The 20,319-nt window shown below is 36.1% G+C and overlaps 1 protein-coding gene across 8 annotated transcripts in view; it reads right to left on the bottom strand.

Moving 5' to 3' along the window:
• Window positions 1–20,319, bottom strand: part of LOC136030846 (very low-density lipoprotein receptor-like) — a gene marked incomplete at its 3' end in the record, with an annotated part of 166,904 nt that overhangs the window by 35,812 nt on the left and 110,773 nt on the right. For all 8 annotated transcript variants that reach the window (XM_065709901.1, XM_065709926.1, XM_065709934.1 and 5 more), the window contains 1 exon segment: window positions 846–1,146. In XM_065709901.1, coding sequence (XP_065565973.1) covers window positions 846–1,146 — 301 coding nt within the window.

Genomic DNA, 20,319 nt, shown 5'->3' with positions numbered 1-20,319 from the left:
GAAAGTCCAATATCACTGTAGTTTTTACATATCTCCAAAAAAACATTTTTCTAGCCCACTGATAGTCCTACTAATATTAAAAACGTCGTCTGCATAACATAATATCGACAAATCAGTACCTTTATATATACAGCACCAAAAAGTTGGCACTGAGCTGGAAGTGTTGCATTATTATAAACTGTGGGAGAAGTAACCCCACCCTGCTTAACCCCGATATGAATTGGCATATCATCAGTCAGCAAATTGCTTCCAGGTATACGTATTTTTGCTTTCATAAGCCGGTACATGTACAAAAGAGGTCAACTAAGTCTAGCGATACACCACGGTTCAAAATCTCATTCATTGCTTGGGGATGCAACAACGAATCAAATGCTTTACTAACATCGTATGCTCCAAGCGCTAGAGTACCACCGGATTCATCTGCATCGATCAACAAATTGCACAGACATTTTAGAGCATGGAAGCAACCAAGCTTAGGCTGGAAGCCAAACTGTTGAGAAGGCATGTAACAGATAGAACGTAGGTTATTAATTATAAGTAATTCAAACACCTTCGCAAAAACGCTTGAAATAGCTATAGGCCGATACGATAAGCATTCAAACGGATCCTTCCCTTTTTTTTAGAATCGGTGAAATAAGACCAACACAAAAAGTATCTGGAACTATACCACAGCAAAAAATCATTTGGTACAACAAAGAAAGATGACACATAAGCTTATCAGACCCATTTTGTAAATGAAGGGCGCATATGCCATCATAGACTGTCTTTTGTTAAGCAAGCGTTGTAAATATGACGCTTAGATGATAGATAATAGGATACGTCCAAACAGAAAATAAGATACTTACCTGTATATACGGTCTGTATGAGAATCTGACCAATAAAGCATACCCGTTTTGAAGTCATAGTCAATAGCGCATACACTTTTCGTGTCATTTACCAACTGTGTCATGTCTTGTCTGTCCAAAGATATCCTTCTAATGTCCACTTTATGTGCAACTAATAACGAGGCATGTCCTTCAATGGCCTTGCACTTCCTTTTATCATTAGGATCCTTTCTGTATCCGTCGACGCAATCACATTTGAAGGACCCCTTCTCGTTTATACAAATCTGTGAGCAAACTCCCACTTCAAGGCACTCGTTTACATCTGGAAAAAAAGATTTCATGGAATTTTTATTTAAAGCGACTAGGAATTTAAATATTCACTGATTTCTAAAGATAACTTATTTCTTTGTTTGGTTCGGACCGTAAAAACTTGGTCCTGGAACAACAGGATCACCCACTGGAGCTTTTTATTCTATGTAAGAGAATAAACAATGAACACGTTTACGTAATTGTTAAAGTGTGTGAATGTTAATATGCAGAAATATTAAATATTTAAGATCATAAAACTATCAGGACTATTAACATATCATCTTTCGAAATGACGGTTTGACAAAATCAAAAAGAATTATGAAATTAAATATGAGTCGGAGTTTTCCTTTAAAATAGCAAATAATTGTTCTTCATGATTATTTTATCCTAAAAAGCTTAAAACTTACGACTCAAAAATAAAATGAACAATTCATCTCAAAAATAAAAACTCAAATACAGGTATACTAATTCGTGGAAAAAATCAACTAAGAAGTCAAATCGTTGTATTAAGAATGGGCCTATTTACATCATTCACGCTTAATAAGGCCTTAATTTTTGCTTATAAAATCATAAATACGATTGAGTCTTATTTTCCCGTGACTCTTTCAATTTTATTACATTACATATTTTTTTGTATACACCATACGAAGATCAAAGGATTAGAGGAAAATTATCATTATTTATTCCGAGTCATTATGAATAATGTAAACAGGCAATTTCAAAATTGGACAAACTAAGACACTATGACAAAAGGATTGATACTATTTATTAGAAATGTGGTGCGCGGCTGTTCGTCATTTTTTTTTTAATATGTTAGTTTTTCGTTTCTACCTACATAGTCAGCTTTAAAAACTTACAGGGGAGGGGTATGTAATGATGTTATTGGCTTTATTTGTTCTAATTTACTATGGAATAAACATATCTATCATAAGATAACCGCGCTTATCACACGGTTCTCGTCTTTTGGGTGTATTTGTATTCGTTTAATTAAATAGCCATCGTAGCATCCATCATTTGTTAAATACACTTAAAAAATATGGCACAAAGGAGTTTACAAATCGGTTCGCATGGTATTTAACGGATTGTAGTTTGTTGTGATGCTTAGTAATTCTGATGATCTGTACGGATGGCAGACGAATAGATCGGTGGTTCTTGCTTGATAATAGCGCTTTCCCGAATCTCACAAACCATATCTTAAACCATATGTTAAAGCGAACAAAGTATGCCAGTTCAAGACCTCAAGGGCTGTTTCTTAGTTGCTGAAGCGGTTTTCAAGTGTTATTACATAAAAAACTAGTTTTTTTAACTGAAAGTAAGGAGCGACATTAAAACTTAAAACGAACAGAAATTACCCCGTATATGAAATGGGTTGTCCCCTCCGCAATCCCTCGCTCTTTACGCTAAAGTTTGTCTCTTTGCCACAATTCTGTTTTTTAAAACGATTACAAGCTTTAGCGTAAAGAGCGAAGGATTGCGGAGGGGACAACCCATTTCATATACGGGGTAATTTCTGTTCGTTTTAAGTTTTAATGCCGCTCCTTACTTTCAGTTAAAAAAACTAGTTTTTTTTATGTAATTTCTGAACGTTTTTGAATTCTGAACGTAATGCATGTTTGATTTTGGTTCTCCACCCATCAATTATTAAAATGAAATTTGCATATTAATTCCTTTTTTGGCTAAATGGCTTTCTCTTAGTTTTGATCAGACGATTTTGAGAGATAAAGGGTGGGGTTTGAGGCCTAGTTGCCCTGCAATTTTTCGGTTACATAAAAAGGCAACTATAAATTTTAATTTTTAACGAATGTTTTTATTAGTAAAAAATATACGTAACTTAAGAATTAACTTACGTAACAAACTTTTATGTTCTTAAATTTTTATTATGTATATGAGGGGGTTCGTACCCTCGTTAATACCTCGCTCTTTACACTAAATCGTAAGTTTTGTCCCAATTCTTTAAGAATGACCCCTGAACCAGAAAGGCCGTAGAATAAATAGTTGAAATTACTAAAAACACTATAGCATAAAGAGCGAGGTATTTAACTCCTCCTAAATACCTCGCTCTTTATGCTAAAGTATTTTTAGAATCCCTCATTTGCGTAATAATCTCTGTTCGTTTTAAGTTTCAATACTACTCCTTACTTTCAATTGAAAAAAACGTTTTCATGTTTATTTTTTCATTGTTTTCTTTATATTAATTTTAGAAAATCCTGCGCCCTTTTCATTGAATTTCTGTTCCCCCATGACATATTTCTCCAAGGAAAGATCCTCCCACATAGCCCCCTCCCCTCAAACCCAGAACCCCATCCCCAAAACCAAAAAAATCCCCCTGAATAGGTCTGTACACTTCCCAATAACCATAATTATATGTAAACACTGGTCGAAGTTTGTAACTTGCAGCCCCTCCCCCAAGGACTGTGGGGGAGTAAGTTATTCCCAAAGACATAGTTATTATGGTTTTTGACTATGCGGAAAAAAATGGCTATCTCAAAATTTTTATCGGTTGACTTTGGATAAAAAATGAGCGTGGGAGGGGGCTTAGGTGCCCTCCAATTTTTTTGGTCACTTAAAAGGGCACTAGAACTTTTCATTTCCGTTAGAATGAGCCCTCTTGCGACATTCTAGGACCACTTGGTCGATACGATGACCCCTGGGAAAAAAAACAACAAAAAAACAAACAAATAAACACGCACCCGTGATTTGTCTTCTGGCAAAAAATATGAAATTCCACATTTTTGTAGATAGGAGCTTGAAATTTTTGCTATAGGGTTCTCTGATACGCCGAATACGATTCGGCGTATTAGCCCTTTAAAATCAGCATAAAAATCCGATTCTTTTGATGTATATTTTAGCATCAAAATTCCGTTTTGTAGAGTTTCTTTTACTATTGAGCCGGGTCGCTCCTTACTACAGTTCGTTACCACGAACTGTTTGATTTTGGTAGCGCGAAGAAATAATTTTTGATAAAGGGTGTTCAAGACCTATTTCGCGGTACATGTAACCTCTTTGAGCCCACTTGTCGACAGCACTTCAGACTCACCCCCTCCCATACCGCACTAAAAATACTAACAATTTTATATACCTATTATAGTAAAAGTAAGCAATTTTGAAACATTTAGCAGGAGATTTTTTCTTGGGATTTTTTTTAGAGCCGCTGACGCTTTTGCTCGTTTACCCCCTTTGACCTTTTCCCAGCCACTTGTCGAAAGTACTTGTATGAACCATTATCATATGTCAAGCATTATCTGTAGCTACAGGGAGGGAGGTCAGACACTCCTTCCCTCCAAAGAAAAAAAGACCAATGGGTGGCTGAAGATGCTCTATAAAATTGCCAGCTTTGATAAAGGGGGGAAATTTTACCGATATTTAAATAATTGAGCTACATTGAAAACGACTATCGAAAAGCATGGAGTATTAAATAAAGCCAAAAAACAAAAAAAAATGTATTAACTGCCAAGCAAGGTTCAAGCGAATAAGTCGACCCTAAGATAATAAGGGCATGAAATCCCCTAATAAGTCGACCCTAAGATAAAAAGGGCATGAAAGGCATTCATGTCGTTTCAGGTTTTTTTCATTTTTCTGATGCAACAATAGCTTTCTTTCTCTCCAAGTAGTCTCCGATGTTCAAAGGACAAACGATCTGGAAAATCACTTGAGATTCTTTTTGCAAAGAGACCAGTCCTCGAAGGAGGAAGTACGGATATTTATTTATATGGAACTGAGCTACGCTAAATTGAATAAAATGTACAAATGCTTTTGTTGAAAATTTAAAATTCCCGAGGTAAGTTACCAAAGCTATGAAACATCCAAAGGAGCGATAATTCTAAATGAAGCCTTGGCGGTGATGCACCAGAGATATAATGTCACTTTATACTATATTGAGGCGATGAACAGGTAGAAAGCCATAAATAGTTAAAACTCGTACCAAGGGCATTTTTCGTTTGTTCTACTTTTGTTCTTTTCCTACAAATTAAATTAAAAAAAACTAGTTTTTTTTTTAACTGAAAGTAATTAAGGAGCGACATTAAAACTTAAAACGAACAGAAATTGCTCCGTGTATGAAAGGGGCTGTTCCCTTCTCAACGACCCGCTCTTTCCGCTAAAGTTTGAATCTTTCTTGCAATTCTACTTTATTAAACAGTAAAAAACTTTAGCGTAAAGAGCGGGGCGTTGAGAAGGGAACACCCCCTTTCATACACGGAATAATTTCTGCTCGTTTTAACCTTTAATGTTGCTAATTACTTTCAGTAAAAAAAACCAGTTTTTTTAATTTAATTTCAGAAGGTTTTTGAATTAATGCATGTTTGATTTTGGCTCTCCGCAAATATATTATTAAACTGAGATTTGCATATTAATTCTTTTTTTGTTTGGCTAAATGGCTTTCTCTTAGCTTTGATGAGACAATTTTGAGAAAAAAGGGGCGGGAGAGGGCCTAGTTGCCCTCCAATTTTTCGGTTGCTTAAAAAGGCAACTAGAACTTTTAGTTTTTAACAAATGTTTTTGTTAGTAAAAAATATACGTAACTTAAGAATTAACTTACGTAACGAACTTCTATATTCATATATTTTTATAATGTATATGAGGGGGTTTGTCCTCTCGTTAATACCTCGCTCTTAACACTAAAGCTTAAATTTTGTCCTAATTCTCTAAGAATGACCCCTGAATCAGAAAGGCCGTAGAATAAATAGCTGAAATTACTAAAAAATACTTTAGCGTAAAACCCCTCATATGCGTAATAATCTCTGTCCGTTTTAAATTTTAACTTTGTTCCTTACTTTCAATTGAAAAACTTTATCATATTTATTTTTCCATTGTTTATGGCCCTTGGTAATAACCAAGTTTGATCTGGACTTCGCGGACGACGTTGTCCTTCTCGAAGAGTCTAAAGAACAGTTGCAGCAGCTGCTTGACACTATTACCGAGAATGCAGAGAATGTCGGGCTAAAGATAAACATTGCCAAATCGAAGAGCAAGGCCATCACAACCTCGCCACTTGTTCTCCATTGCAAAAACAAAGATCTAGAACAAGTCCAGGAGTTCAAGTACCTGGGTAGCTGGATTGATTGTGATGGAGAGATCTCGACCGAGATTAAACGTAGAATTGGACAAGCTACAGGTGCCTTCAATAGATTGAAGCCTATTTGGAGAAGTAATAAATATTCAATGCGACTGAAGCTTCGACTCTTCAATAGCAATGTACTCTCAATTCTCCTTTACGCAAGTGAATGTTGGAAAATAAACACCCAGCTTGAAAAAAGGATCCTTCCATTTGAAAATATGAGCCTCAGAAGAATGTTAAATACAAGTTGGCAACAAAAAATTACAAATGCAGAAATACGCAGAAAAACAGGTCAACCTCCAGTCATTGAGTTGCTGAAAAGAAGGCGGTGGACATACCTGGGACACGTTCTTCGTATGGAAGAGAGCCGCCTTCCTCGAACAACCTATGAATGGAAACCAGACGGTAGAAGAAAGAGAGGCCGCCCCAAAAATACATTGAGACGAACACATGACCGAGATCTGAGGACGGCCGGCACCTCACTAATACCTGAATGGGAAGACGTCATCGCTGCAGCACCAATGCGAGACGAATGGAGAGGCTTTGTCAACGCCCTATGCGCCACCGATGGCTCTGGAGGAACTAAGGTCTAAGGTAAGGTTGGTAATAACCAAGTGACATATAGCAATCGCAAATTCTGTCGGTCTGTCTGTCCCGGTTTTGCTAATTTAGGCACTTCCAGGTAAGCTAGGACAATAAAATTTGGCAGGCGTATCGGGGACAGGACCACATTAAATTAGAAATAGTCGTTTTCCCGATTTGACAACCTGGGGGTGGAGTGGGGGGGGGGTCGGTTAATTCGGAAAAAATAGAAAAAATGAAGAATTTTTAACTTACATCCGGGTGATCGAATCTTAATGAAATTTTATGTTTGGAAGGATATCGTGTCTCAGAGCTCTCATTTTAAATCCCGACCAGATCCGCTGAAACTGGGGGGAGTTGGGGGGGGAACCTAAAATCTTGGAAAACGCTTAGAATGCAGGGATCGGGATGGAACTTGGTGGGAAAAATAAGCAGAAGTCCTAGATACGTGATTGACATAACCGGCTCTCTTTGGAGGAGTTGGGGGGGGGGGTTAATTCTGAAAATTAGAAAAAATGAGGTATTTTTAACTTACGAAGGAGTGATCGGATCTTAATGAAGTTTGAAGTTCGGAAGAATATCGTGTCTCAGAGCCCTCCTTTTAAATCCTAACCGGACCCGGTGACATTGGGGGGAGTTAGGCGGGACGTAATCTTGACAAACGCTTAGAGTAGAGGGACCGGGATGAAACGTGGTGGTAAAAATAATCATAAGTCCTAGATACGTAATTGAAATAATCGGAACGGATCCGCTCTCTTTGGAGGAGTTTGGGGAGGAGGGTTAATTCTGAAAAAATGAGGTATTTTTAAACTTACGAAGGAGTGATTGGATCTTAATGAAATTTGATGTTCAGAAGGACATCGTGTCTCAGAGCTCTTGGGGGAGGGGGCCTGGCATAAAAATACGGTTCTTTTAATATATCTTTTAGTATCAAAATTCCGTTTTCTAGTGTTTCGTTTACTATTGAGCCGGGTCGCTCCTTACTACAGTTGTTTACCACGAACTATTTGAACAGCACTGTTTCTCACACGGCAATCCCATTGGCTCAAAATACGGAAAAATAAAAAAATCTATTTTTTTTCGTAAGAGGAATAGGTGATCTCACAAAATAAATCCAATATCTTCGCTATATGAATGCCTTGACTAAAGTGAACTATGGTTTGATGAGATGCACATATTAATTTTGAAAAATTGTCTCCCTCTACTGAATGCTAACTTTAACTTTTATGAGTCTTTAAAATACAGAATATTTCTTTCTAAGACCTTGTCGACAATACAGTAAGGTTAAAAAAGTCAGTTGTGGATAAACTTTGATCCGGGTCCCTTGATGGTTTATCCTCCAGTATTTAAATATTATTGATTATTTATATCTCAACAAGAAAAAGTTGACACGAAAGATTGAATCTAATAAAAAGCAAGCAGTAACATAAGGTTTGACGAACAATTTGTACAACAAAACAGTGAACAATGCCTCTGAGGAAGTGTTAGTCTATCCGTAAACCGTCTCCATTTTATTGTTTTTACACAGACGATCCTACTGATTCATAGAGCATTCTAAAAAAAAAAAAAAAAAAATGATATGCCTAACGTCAATGTATAATCACAAGGAAAGATACGAAATTTAAATTTTTAGTTGACTGAATCTTCATATCTGCCTCTTCTTTCCCCCCTCCCTTTTTTCTCTCTCTCCTTTATGTTCTTGTTTTATTAAAACGATAGGTTTCTGCTTCACGTCTGTAAAATAAGAGGGTTAAAAATGGACTCTATATTTTCAAATTTTGATTTTGACTCATCAAAATTGGATATATATTTACGGAAATGCGAGATCTCAAGTAATTATAATTTTTTCGTTAATTTGAAAACGTGTTATCAATAGTGGGCAAATACTGTCCCTTTAAGTAATATCAAAAAATTCATCTACAAGCGCTAGCATGGGCATTTCACTGAATACCACCAATAATTGGCATTACTAGTAGTATCCTCTCCATGGTTTTAAATAGCCAGATAGGGTGTAAACCGGTAGAGCTACTAACCCCTCAAGACGCTATTACGCACACCTAGGTCTGACGCAATGCTATAGTGTGCGTGTTTAGTACACCTAAGTAAAAGGGTTTGCATGTTACGTCAAAGAAAATGTTTTCTAAGAGACGCAGCTGTCTATTACGTATCAAGGAGAGGTTTTATATGTTGATGATAAGGTAATCCTGCGTGACTTCATAGATCTATTGGGAGTGACACAATTTCACGTAACATGCTAGACTTCAGGGGGTCCATGTGGGAAATCCCCGTTTATAACTCAGGAGGACACACACGTGGGTGTTCGTAATATCGTAATAACGATGCTCACATGGGTGGTACATACTGGAGGTGAAAATGTGGACCGAGACGTGGGAGGTGAATGCCACACGGTGGCGCATTGGTACCTAAAGATGCAGGTAGTCCTTCAAAATAACGACTAACAGACATTTATTTTAGCCAAAAAGTCTGTCCCCCAGCAAAGCGGTGTTTTCAGTCATTTCATGGTGCAAAACAACAATTCTAGCCAAAAGAAGGCCAAAAAGCCACTGTGTGAAAATTCTGATATAGTCAATTGATTTAGAATTACCGAAAAAAAACTATACGCATATTTAATCCCAGTTTTAGAGGCGGTAATGTTGTACGGTAGAGCATTCGTTTCAAAAAGTGCGGGTAGTCTTACAAAATGAACGGCAACACAGACATCTATTTTAACTCTTGATGTGAGTAGATGATTCGGTTCAAGCATGAAAAAATTTCTGTACACTTGTATATAATAGAACTTCAGCTATTACGGAGAAGGGTCGGTGGTTCTATGTGTAGATTGGGAAGGAGTTTGCCTTAAGCGTCAAAAAGTGCGTTTCTAATTCTTGGTGGGTTTTCAGATGATTGTAGCCAAATTTTCAAACTTCACCACGCACAACACTAGTTAAGGGTATATTGAGTGATTTCTTGATTGTTCAGATTAAATGTGCAATTTTACGTATGTTATAGGTTTTTGCGAACTTTTAAGTTGGTTCTTATTGCAGTATCGAGTGATTTGCAAGCCAACATAGTAAAGGTCATGTTTGTTTATCAATTGTCTGATAATCATCCCAGACCCTACTCAATGACTTTCCTATCTTTTAGTCCTCATAGTACATCTCTTGGTGCTTCAGCACCCCTAGATCGTCATGACTAGTCGAAAATCAATCAAGCGCTTTTTAACGTGTTGGTAGATTCAATTCTGGATGAAATAAACATCTGTTTCTATCACCTTTTCCGGTTGCCGAAAAAAGAATGTCCTAGATTTGGACAGGCACTGATATTTACCATCCCCCGGTGGAATTAGATGTTAAGGGGTCCCGATAGAATTTCCTCACCAGGGTCCCATTAGAATCGGTTTCTAGGCCCCCGGTGGAATTGCATGGGGATAGGGACACTGGAATGAGTCGCCAGGGTCCCATTGGAATTGGTCCCTAGGCCCACGCTGGAATTGGATGTTAGGGGTCTAATAATCGATTTTCCCCTCTGTATCTCAATTAATGCAGTCCTAGGAAACACGTAATCTTTAGCTTAATCATTCTAGTAAGCGGGACATGGGACTTCTCCCATGACTTCACTTCACCCATATTCGAAATAAATTGGCGGTCCAACTGTCTAAGTCGAGGGTTACATTGGACAGAAATGTCCGTTCCGAATCCTAATGGGGACAAAAATCATTAGAATATAAAGATTCCCTAAAAAAACGCCTTAAAAGAAAAAGAAATCCCGAGGGAAAAAATCTCTTAAAGTATTATGTAACTCCGATGTGTGTACCGTCATTACGTAGCATCCCACGTGTGGACTGTTATTACATACCACCAACGTGTGCCTCTCATCATTACGTAATATCCAAGTGTAGATCTGAGTCACATTCCAAGTTTGCATAGTCATTACGTAACACCCCAGGTGTGCGCTGCCATGACATCATTTCACGTTTGCGGTGCCATTACGTAACACCCACGTATGCATCGGCATTACGCAATAGCCACGTGTGCATGTGCATTACATAAGAACCACGTGTGCTCTCCTCAGGCAATTGAAGTCTAGCATTTCACACGAGATTGCGTCACTCCCAATAAATCCATTAAGTCACACAAGGTTACGTCATCCACAACGTAGAAAAAAAACTCCCTATTACGTAAAAGACACCTGCGTCTCTTAGAATGCATTCCCTATGACGTAACAGGCAAACCATATTACGTAGGTGTCCTAGACAAGCGCACTATAGTATTGCGTCAGATCCAGGTGTGTGCAATAACGTCTTGAGAGGCTAGTGGCTCCAATAATTTACCCCCTATCTGGCCATTTAAAACCATGGAGAGCATACTACTATAACTTCAACAAAAAAGCTTTCTATTGGCACTTAGTAACTTTCTAATATTACTGATGAAATGGTACATTGTATCTATGGAAACATCTCAGACGAAGGGCTCTTATTTTTTACTTTCTTATAAAAGTAACAGAAAGTGTGTGAGATGTTTAGTATTTAATTCTCCCAGGAAGGTTTTTCTTTCTTAAAAATAAAATAAAATAGTGCGTAGCTTGGTAGTAGGGCTGCCACTTTATAGATGTACATAATGCCGAGGAGAAAAACAGAAGTGCTCTAATATGCCAGGGGCGCCAATTAGGATGTTGAAAAATAACTTTCTTGTTGTTTCAATCAACAAGAGAAAAAGATTACCCCACCCTCAAATAAACTTTTTTATCTTTTTTAAAAAAATAAAAGATTAAAATCCTTTCCCTGTCCCAACTCCAGCCTTCAGCTAGTAGGCGCCAATTTCCAGTACTTCCTTGCTAAAAACTGTCAAATTTTTGGCCGGAAAATGGGAAACAAGATCTGAATACTTTTAACGCTATAAAAGGAACAAAAATTTTCTGGGTCATAGCACTTCAGTCAACCCCGTTTGGCGAGCTTTTCATTGAAAAAAGAAAAAAAAAGGAAAGTCAGATTTTGTGTTTAATCACACCTTTTACCCTATAGAAATCGTGTAATAAAAGAGGAAATCTATAAAACATCTTACAATGAGTGCTCTTACTGTTTTTTTTATCCCGCTAAGAAAAGTGACAAGTGGGACTTTAAGACAGTGAATACAGAAAGGTTTGTCAAGCTAAATAACCTTTAGACGTCACAGTGGGATACCCACCCAATTAACATGGCTTATTGAAAGTAGAATTCTATCAAGCTTCATTAGAAATTCCTGGAAAATAAGAATCGTTTGTGCTTATACCTAAAAACGAGCATTCATTGCTGTTTTCACCAGTGCATAAGCGATTACATTTCATTACTTCTAATATAATTTCACTAAAGTAGAAATGTTATTCAATTGACCAATTGATCAACCACTCATTTTTACCAGCGAATAAGTTAGAACATTTTATTTGTTTTGAATATAATTTTGACAGTCGAAGAATTTTGTCCAATTGATGTAAATTGGAAGCGAACTAAATACTAGTCATCGTAGAGATAAGACTTATTTTTTTTAGGTATCATAATATTCAGCTGCAATTCAGCTAGCCTCAGATACAGCTCAAGCATTGGAGTATTGAAACTTTCGATATATTTTTATGCCCATTGAGATATTTCGGGATATTTTACCATTACAAAAGCAGAAACAGCCAGCCGAATTGATTTTAATAGATTAAAAACGATGCGAACCAATTACACGTCCATACATGGATTTTTTTTTTCTTTAAAACAAATGACACTCAGCTGATGAAACGAAATTTAGATACCGACAGATCCTAGCTAAAATATCTTATTTCATCTGAAAAAGTTTTAATAAAAAATCCTGAGCATCTTGGCAGCAGTTCTGCCACTTCCATAACTTCTCTAATTTCTATGTAACACGAAACCTGCTTGGCTAGGTTTTTGATTAGCGGAGAACAATATATAAACTTCTTCGCGAGTATCTTTTCTGAGAAAACAACCCAGTCGCTATTAGAGAGTGAATGGCTAACTTTACCAAACACGAGTTCTTGAATAAAATGTGAAAATAGAAATATAAATGGTCAATTTCACGCCGTTTTTAAACCAGCACTGTCACTCAAGTCTGGATTAAAAAAAAAAGAAAAAAAAGGGGCAATTTATTTAGCTGGCTGCGAAAGTTATATGAGCTTTCCCCAAATTTGCAGAAGCTAATTCACTAAGGCCCAAAAAATGCACTATGTTCTAACTTTATAGACAAACAGGGCCGTCCAAACGCATAGACTTAAAGGGCACTTGCTCAGGACCTATCGATTGTAAGAACCCTGCTAATATGTGCAAGTCAAGCGACTTTTAATATCTACAAGTTCTGACAGATTGTCAACACTATTTTGTTCAATACTATGAGTAAAGTTCAAATTATGTTCTGGTCTTTAAAAGTTATGGGGAGGGGGTTGTCAGCCCTAGTTCTTCTAGTTTCTGCTCAGTGTTTCACACGGTCATTTATTGTAATTCCTGTTCCTTTTGGGTTTCCTTTGTTTATTAATAGCTGTTAGTGGTAGTTTTAAGCTTGAAAACTATTTGACTTTATTTCTGCTCATTTTTGGTTTACTGTAACATTTAACTTATCTTTAAAAAACTTCTTTTGTGGTAAATTAAAAACAAAAATTGTTGGTTTTTAATTCTTATAGTGTTTTTCATTCAATCTTTTCGATTTTCCTTTATACGAATCTAGATTTTGGCTTGCTATTTATATCTAAAAAAAAACTTAAAATTTTTCAACAATTTGTAATAATATACGCACTTTTGAAAGTGTGTACACACATGTTGTATCTTGACTTAGGTTTACCTCTCCTCAATATTCTCTGAAAAAAAAAAAACAGAACTTAATACTCTATTTTGTTTTAAAGACGTTCTATCTATGTTATTTTGACAACCTGGATGCGATTACATCCTTTTGATTTAGCTCGAAAGTAAGAGCAGAAGGTAGTGATAGATACCATCCGTCGTGTGTCAAAGACTTCTTATTGAGAACCAGTATGCGCATATTGCCTTTTGATTTAATTTCAAAGCAACATAAACATACTGTGAAAGTTTATATTTTATGCCCTATCCTAGTCATAAGATATCCCCCCTTAACATCTTGAGGTAGTCACAGTAGTGAAATTAATAGCCTTATAAGTAGTATTAGTGATAACAGTAGTAGTAACAGTATTAGTAGTAAGCGGTAATTGTATTCACATTGTGCATTTTTGATCTAGTTCAACATCCCACTCTCATGACCTGATAGTTTCAAGTTAGTACTTTAAGCTGTTTCTGCAATATTGCTGATACACCCTTTCGATAACCTACTTGAACATAAAGTGTTTTAATTTAGCGCAAAATCCCCTCCGATAGGGCCCAAAAGTTCGACATTAACACCATTAGCCTTAGTAATAGTAATACTGGATCTAAGCATTTACATCCCCCCACCCCGCAGAAAATACCCTCTGCAGCTAGTTGGTTTCCAGTCACTTTTGACTTATAAAAAAAGGAATAGGACTCTCAATTTCTGATCGAATGAGGATCATCCAAAGCTTCTACAACCATGAGGTGGAGGTAGTGATGAGCAAGAGGCAGCCCCCCTCGTATACAGAATAAATTCTGCTCATGTTGGAGTTTAATGTCACTCTTTACTTTCATAATAACAGCATACCAAAAACATTCAGATAAATCAAGAGGGATTAAACATAAATTTAATTAATGCATTTTTAAAGTCCCCCCCCCCAAATAGAGCTCATGAATACAGCCATGGGATTATAAATAAATTCTACCTCTACTCTCCCCCTGTCTCTTTCTTAGAACTAATTCTGTATTCAAATAGTTTGTGGTAACTAGCTGTAAGTAAGGAGCAACTCGGCTTAATAGTGACAGAAACTCTAAAAAACCTAATTCTGATATATATATATATATATATATATATATATATATATATATATATATATATATATATATATATATATATATATATATATATATATATATATAGATATATATATGTATATATATATATATATATATATATATATATATATATATATATATATATATATATATATATATATATATATATATATATATATTTCAAAAGAATCAGCTTATTATGCTGATTCCAAATATATGAGATTCATCAAGTTTAGGGTTAACCATCAAAAGTTACGGGTGTGAGAAAATTTGCCTAATTTCTGAAATAGGGGACAAACAACCACCTAAAATTAAAGAAATCTTGATGAAAATCACACAATCAGATTCAGCTCACCAGAGAACCCTACTGAGAAGTTTTGAGCTCCTATATACAAAACATGGAATTTTGCTATTTCTGCAAGAAGACAGATCAGATGCGTGTTTACTTTTTTTCTCTTCTTTTTTTTCAGAGGTCCTATGAGATAGGACGAGGATGCACTTGAGCGGAACTTAAAAGTTCTAGTGCTTTTTTAAGTGACCAAAAAGATTGAAGGGTAACTGGACCCCCTCCCACGCCCAGTTTTTCCCAAAGCTATCTGACCAAAATTTTGAGATAGCCATTTTTCAGTATAGTTGAAAGATCAAACAACCATATCAATAGAGGTAAAATGACCCCCACAGTCCATGGGGAGAGGTTTGTAAATTATGAAATTTGCCCATTGTTTGCGTGTAATATTTGGTATTGGGAAATATACAGATATTTATGGGAAGGGAGGGGTGGGAGATAGTACGCTTAGGGGGAATTTCCATAGGGGGAATCTTCCTTCGGGAGGTAAATTTTCGGGGGGGGGGAATTTTCCAGGGAAAATTTTACATTGGAAAGATTTGATAGAATTTATATGCGATTTTTTCTTTATTGTCTTACATTCTTTTTGACAACTAAATTTTGCATGTAGAGATATTCCGAGGGAAATATCCAGGGGTTATTTTCTGCGTATTTTGATTTCCAGGAAAAATTTTCTACGGAATGGGACATTTCCAGAGTGATCGAGAAACCGATTAAAGATTAAAGTCTTTTCCAAATGAAAGAATGCTAAGGAAAATTTTTCAGGCTGAGTCGTCCATGAGAGATTTTACGGGGAGGGGGATTTTCAATGGAGATAGAACTGTCAGGAGGGAAAAGTAAGGGTGGGGGTGCATTTTATACTAGGTGAAATACCCACGAAAGAATTTTGCATGAGGAGGTGGGGAAAATTTCATGGAGAGGGAGGGCAAATTTCATGGAGAGGGAGCCAGGTTTGCCTACATTTTTGAAAAATGATCATAAATTAAATTAAAAAATCAACTTTTTATTAAACTGAAAGTAAGGAGCAACATTAAAACTCAAAACAACAGAAATTATTCCGTATATGAAGGGTTGTCCCCTCCTCAATACATTCCTCTTTACGCTAAACTTTGAGTGTTTGTCCGAATTTTTTTAAGAACGGCTACTGAAACACAGGGGCCGTTTAATAAGAATAGGGAAATTTTTCGAAAGTGCTAATAAGTTTAGAGTAAAGAGCAAGGTGTTGAGGAGGAGGCAACCCTTCTCACAAAACGGAATAATTTTGTTCATTTTGAGTTTTAATGTTGCTCCTTACTTTTAATAAACAAGAAAGAGAGATAAAACTCTGCAAAAAAAAAACTCAAACGAGACTGTGGCCAGTAAAGAGGAAAGACTAAAATAACGCGGATATTTCGCCTGTATCCAAACTAGGCGTCCTCAGCACAAGATAAAAATAAAAAACACTGAACTAAAAACAAAAAAAAAACCACCACCAATAATAATAAATACAATTGACGCTACTGATCCACGTAGGGGAAAAAAGCTACTAGAGTTACTTCAATGAGAACATCAAAGCAACTGAGGAAAAATTATGAAAATTGAAACTTAGTTAATTATTCTGTTGCAAAATAATCCTCTTGTAAGCTTATATTGAAGCAACTCTTTTAATCTAGCAGGTAATTTTGTCCCCTTGTGATAGTGTAAAATTTTAATTCCCTTATTGAATATTGGTTCATTTTTCAAAAGACAATCATAAATTGGGTCAATATTTAAATTCCCTGTGTCTCTATTTATTGAAAGATTACCAAATATGTTTTTTAATTTCTATAGCCTCCCTCGCCCACTGAGAAAAACCTCTATCATTATAAATAGCTGTAGCCTCATCAAATTGTATGTTCGGGATGAAAGAATGTATGTTTAGCCAGAGCCGAAACAAAAGTTTCAGGAGGCTTTCTTAATTGTAGGGTTTTTTCTATTGAGTTGCGATGCTCAATAAATCTTTCAGTAAATTGTTGGTGAGTTCTACCAATATAAAACTTTCCACAAGAACAAGGAATTTTATACACCCCACTAACTAAATCTCCCTGGATTAATATTAATCTAATATAATATATAATATAATATCCTACGGATAAATATGTAAAATCGATAAAAAAGGAATTGGAGTCACTGAAAAATAATTTACACATTACCCCACAATTTTATAATAAGTTTTATCCAAGAGGTTGTTCCGCACCCAAGATCTATGGTCTACCCAAAATTCATAAGGCGGTAGTCCCCCTCCGTCCCATTGTATCAACTTTCTCATTACCACTGGCAAAATTAGGAAAGTGGTTGTCCGTGGCATTGCGTCAACTTATAGGAACACAAAAATCATACATAAAAAATTCCACTGATCTTACTAATAAGTTAAAAAATTTCACATTGGAGGAAAATTCTGTAGTTTTGATGTGGTGTCCATGTATTCAAATTGTACCGTGAAAAAGTGCGAAGATATATTAAGATATATTGGGAGATGCCTCAAAGGGTGCATTCTAATATCATAACATCCCGATCTTCATTGATCCTTCGCATAGATACGGTATAATTTCTAAGGGAGAGAGGAGTGGAGGTAGAAATTGATACATAATAACCCAGGGCCGTATAAAGTACTTTTGCTATGAGATGTATTTTTTAGGGGGGGGGGTAAAATATTTTCTAATACATCAAAATTCCCAGCTTTACCTCATGGTCAAAAGTGATTGGAGACCAACCAGCTACAGAGGGTATTTTCTGGGGGGTAGGTATTTCCCACGGAGGCAGGGGGATCCCCCGGTAGAGGGTATTTTTTCGGAGAGGGGATATTTGCTGGGGGAGACGGTAAACGCCGGCTCCCAGTAATGCTAATAGCAGCAGCCGTACTACTACTAGTAGTAGTACACGCATCTGAAGTAGTATACACACAGTGCATTTTAATAGTTCAACATACCCCCAAAATGCCATGAAAGTTTCAACCTAATGCACTAAGTTAAGCCGTTCTTGAGATACTGCTGATACACCCTTTTGACAGCCTGCATGCACGTAGTACTTTTCAATTTAACTCAACATTACCCTCAACATTTCTTCTGAATACAAATAACCTTTGTTATAGTAGTAGCAGTAGAAATAGCGGTAGCAGCAGCGTGCATATAGTATATTTTGGTTGGTTTGACATCCCCCTTCACTTGCACTGAAAGTTTAAGCCTAATGCTTTTAGCCGCCCTGGTGATATAGCTGTTAAGCCATTTTAATAGCCTGCATCCGCTTGGCGGGTTTCTATCTAGTTCAATATCCTCCAAATTTCCAAAAAGTTTTACTATAATAACCTTAGCTTCAGGAGTGCTAGTGTTATTCGTCGTCGTTTTAGTAGAAGCAGTAGCAAAAGCAGCAGCAGTAGTAGTATTCATAGTTATAGGACCGTTTTAATAATGCTGAACAAGATGGCTATCTTAGAATTTCGATCTGATGTCTTTGGGGAAAATTCACCTGAGGAGGGGGGCTGGTCGCCATTCAATCACTTTTGACTCATAATTAGAACACTAGAAATTCAATTTCCAATCGAATGAGCCCCTTCCAAAGTTTCTGCGACAACTCCTTCCATACAAAATGTCTTGGTAAAAAAAAACGTTGTGCGTACTTGGCTCTTTACTTAGGCAACGCTCTTGCGCTGCCTATGATTAGCACATTAACATTTTCCGCCCTGAATAAAAAGATCTAAATAGGTCATGACTTTAAGGAAATTCGTTGCAGTTATCGCTACGAACCTAGTAAAGAACGGACCTCGGCCCGCAGCACTCCCCCCCCCCAAAAAAAATACACGTTTTAAATAAAAAGTGGCTGGTGAGAAAAATTTCTCATTTATAGTTTTTCTTCAGGAATGGTAACCCTGATGGTAGCTATTAATTCGATTAGTATTAATAGTAAAATGTTATTTTGGAAACCAATCTATGGCGATTTCGAAAAATAGCCTGAAACACCTCAAAATGCTATGGATCAAAATATTTTCTTCTTATATAGAACATTCTAAAGATTCACTTGTTTAGAATGTCCCAATGAGAAATATAGACCTGGCAGTTTGTGAATCCACACTAAAATTGTTTTCCTTGTTTAGAGCGTCCTAAAAATTCTCCTGTTTAAAATGTCACGGTCAAAAAAATTTCTGACCGGCAATTTCTGAACCCACGCTAAAATTGATTTTCCTCCTGTTTAGACCACCCCAAAATCTTGTTGTTTAGAATGTCTCGATAAAAAAAAAAAATATTTAACCAGCAGTGTTTTGATCCACACTTAAAATAAAACCAATACATTTTCTAATTAGAACATCCGAAGAACTCACTTGCTTCTAATGTACCGATAAAAAAAATATTCGACCAGCAGTTTGTGAAAGCACGCTAAACATAATCTCCTCTTGTTCAAAACGTTCTAAAATTCTCTTGTTTAGAATGTGTCGATTAAAAAGTATTCGACTAAGAGTTTGTAAACCCACGCTAAACAATATTAATCACTTGTTCAGAACGTCATACCAAATCTCGTCCGATGTAATTTGTAAGAAGATAGAGATAACAAAAATAGAAATAAAATTTAATGCGAAACTCAATGAAAAGCTGCCAACATATAGCAACAGAATATCTGTCGACAGAGACTTCTTGTAGAAACAAATTCAAAGAAATGAGTTATTTGAGTCATCTGCAGATTGCATTTGTTTAAGAAGATGAAGACAAGAGATGAAAGGTGAAATAAAAGAAGATAATTTGCGACCTAATGTGTGGAGTCACGACTGAGATTCAAAGCTGAAACACATCTTCATACAAAATTATATTTAGATAAAGAAGATGCGATGCCTTATATCTTGTAATAAGAGGAACTATTTGAAATACAAGAGAAACAGCTTCTTTTTTATGCAGTACAGTAATTTCATTTAGAACATTTCTTTGGAAGGGGCTATTCCACCAAAAACCAATTTTTGGTTCTTCCTTCCAACTTTGTTCTCAAGGAAAATATCATCGTTAAGACCCAATAGAAAAGAGAGACTGAGAATCAAAAAAGCATTTTGATGTGCCTAACACCATAGACAATATTTGAAATAGAAAATTAAAATTTTTATTAGCTTTAATATTCATAGAAATATATATTTAGCCCTGCAATAGTAACTGATATCAGGCTTTCAACATCGTAATTAGTTAGTAGGAAAAAATTATATCTTCTACTTTTTTATTTTTATTTTAAGATCCAGGAATTTATAACTATACCCTATCTTAAAAATGCATAATCTTTAAAGTCCTGTGGTGGCGCAGTGGGT

This window comes from Artemia franciscana, chromosome 1 (genome assembly GCF_032884065.1).
Source record: "Artemia franciscana chromosome 1, ASM3288406v1, whole genome shotgun sequence".
Taxonomy (NCBI): Eukaryota; Metazoa; Arthropoda; class Branchiopoda; order Anostraca; family Artemiidae; genus Artemia; species Artemia franciscana.
Note: the sequence above shows the minus strand (reverse complement) of the source record. Positions and strands in the feature narration are given on the sequence as shown.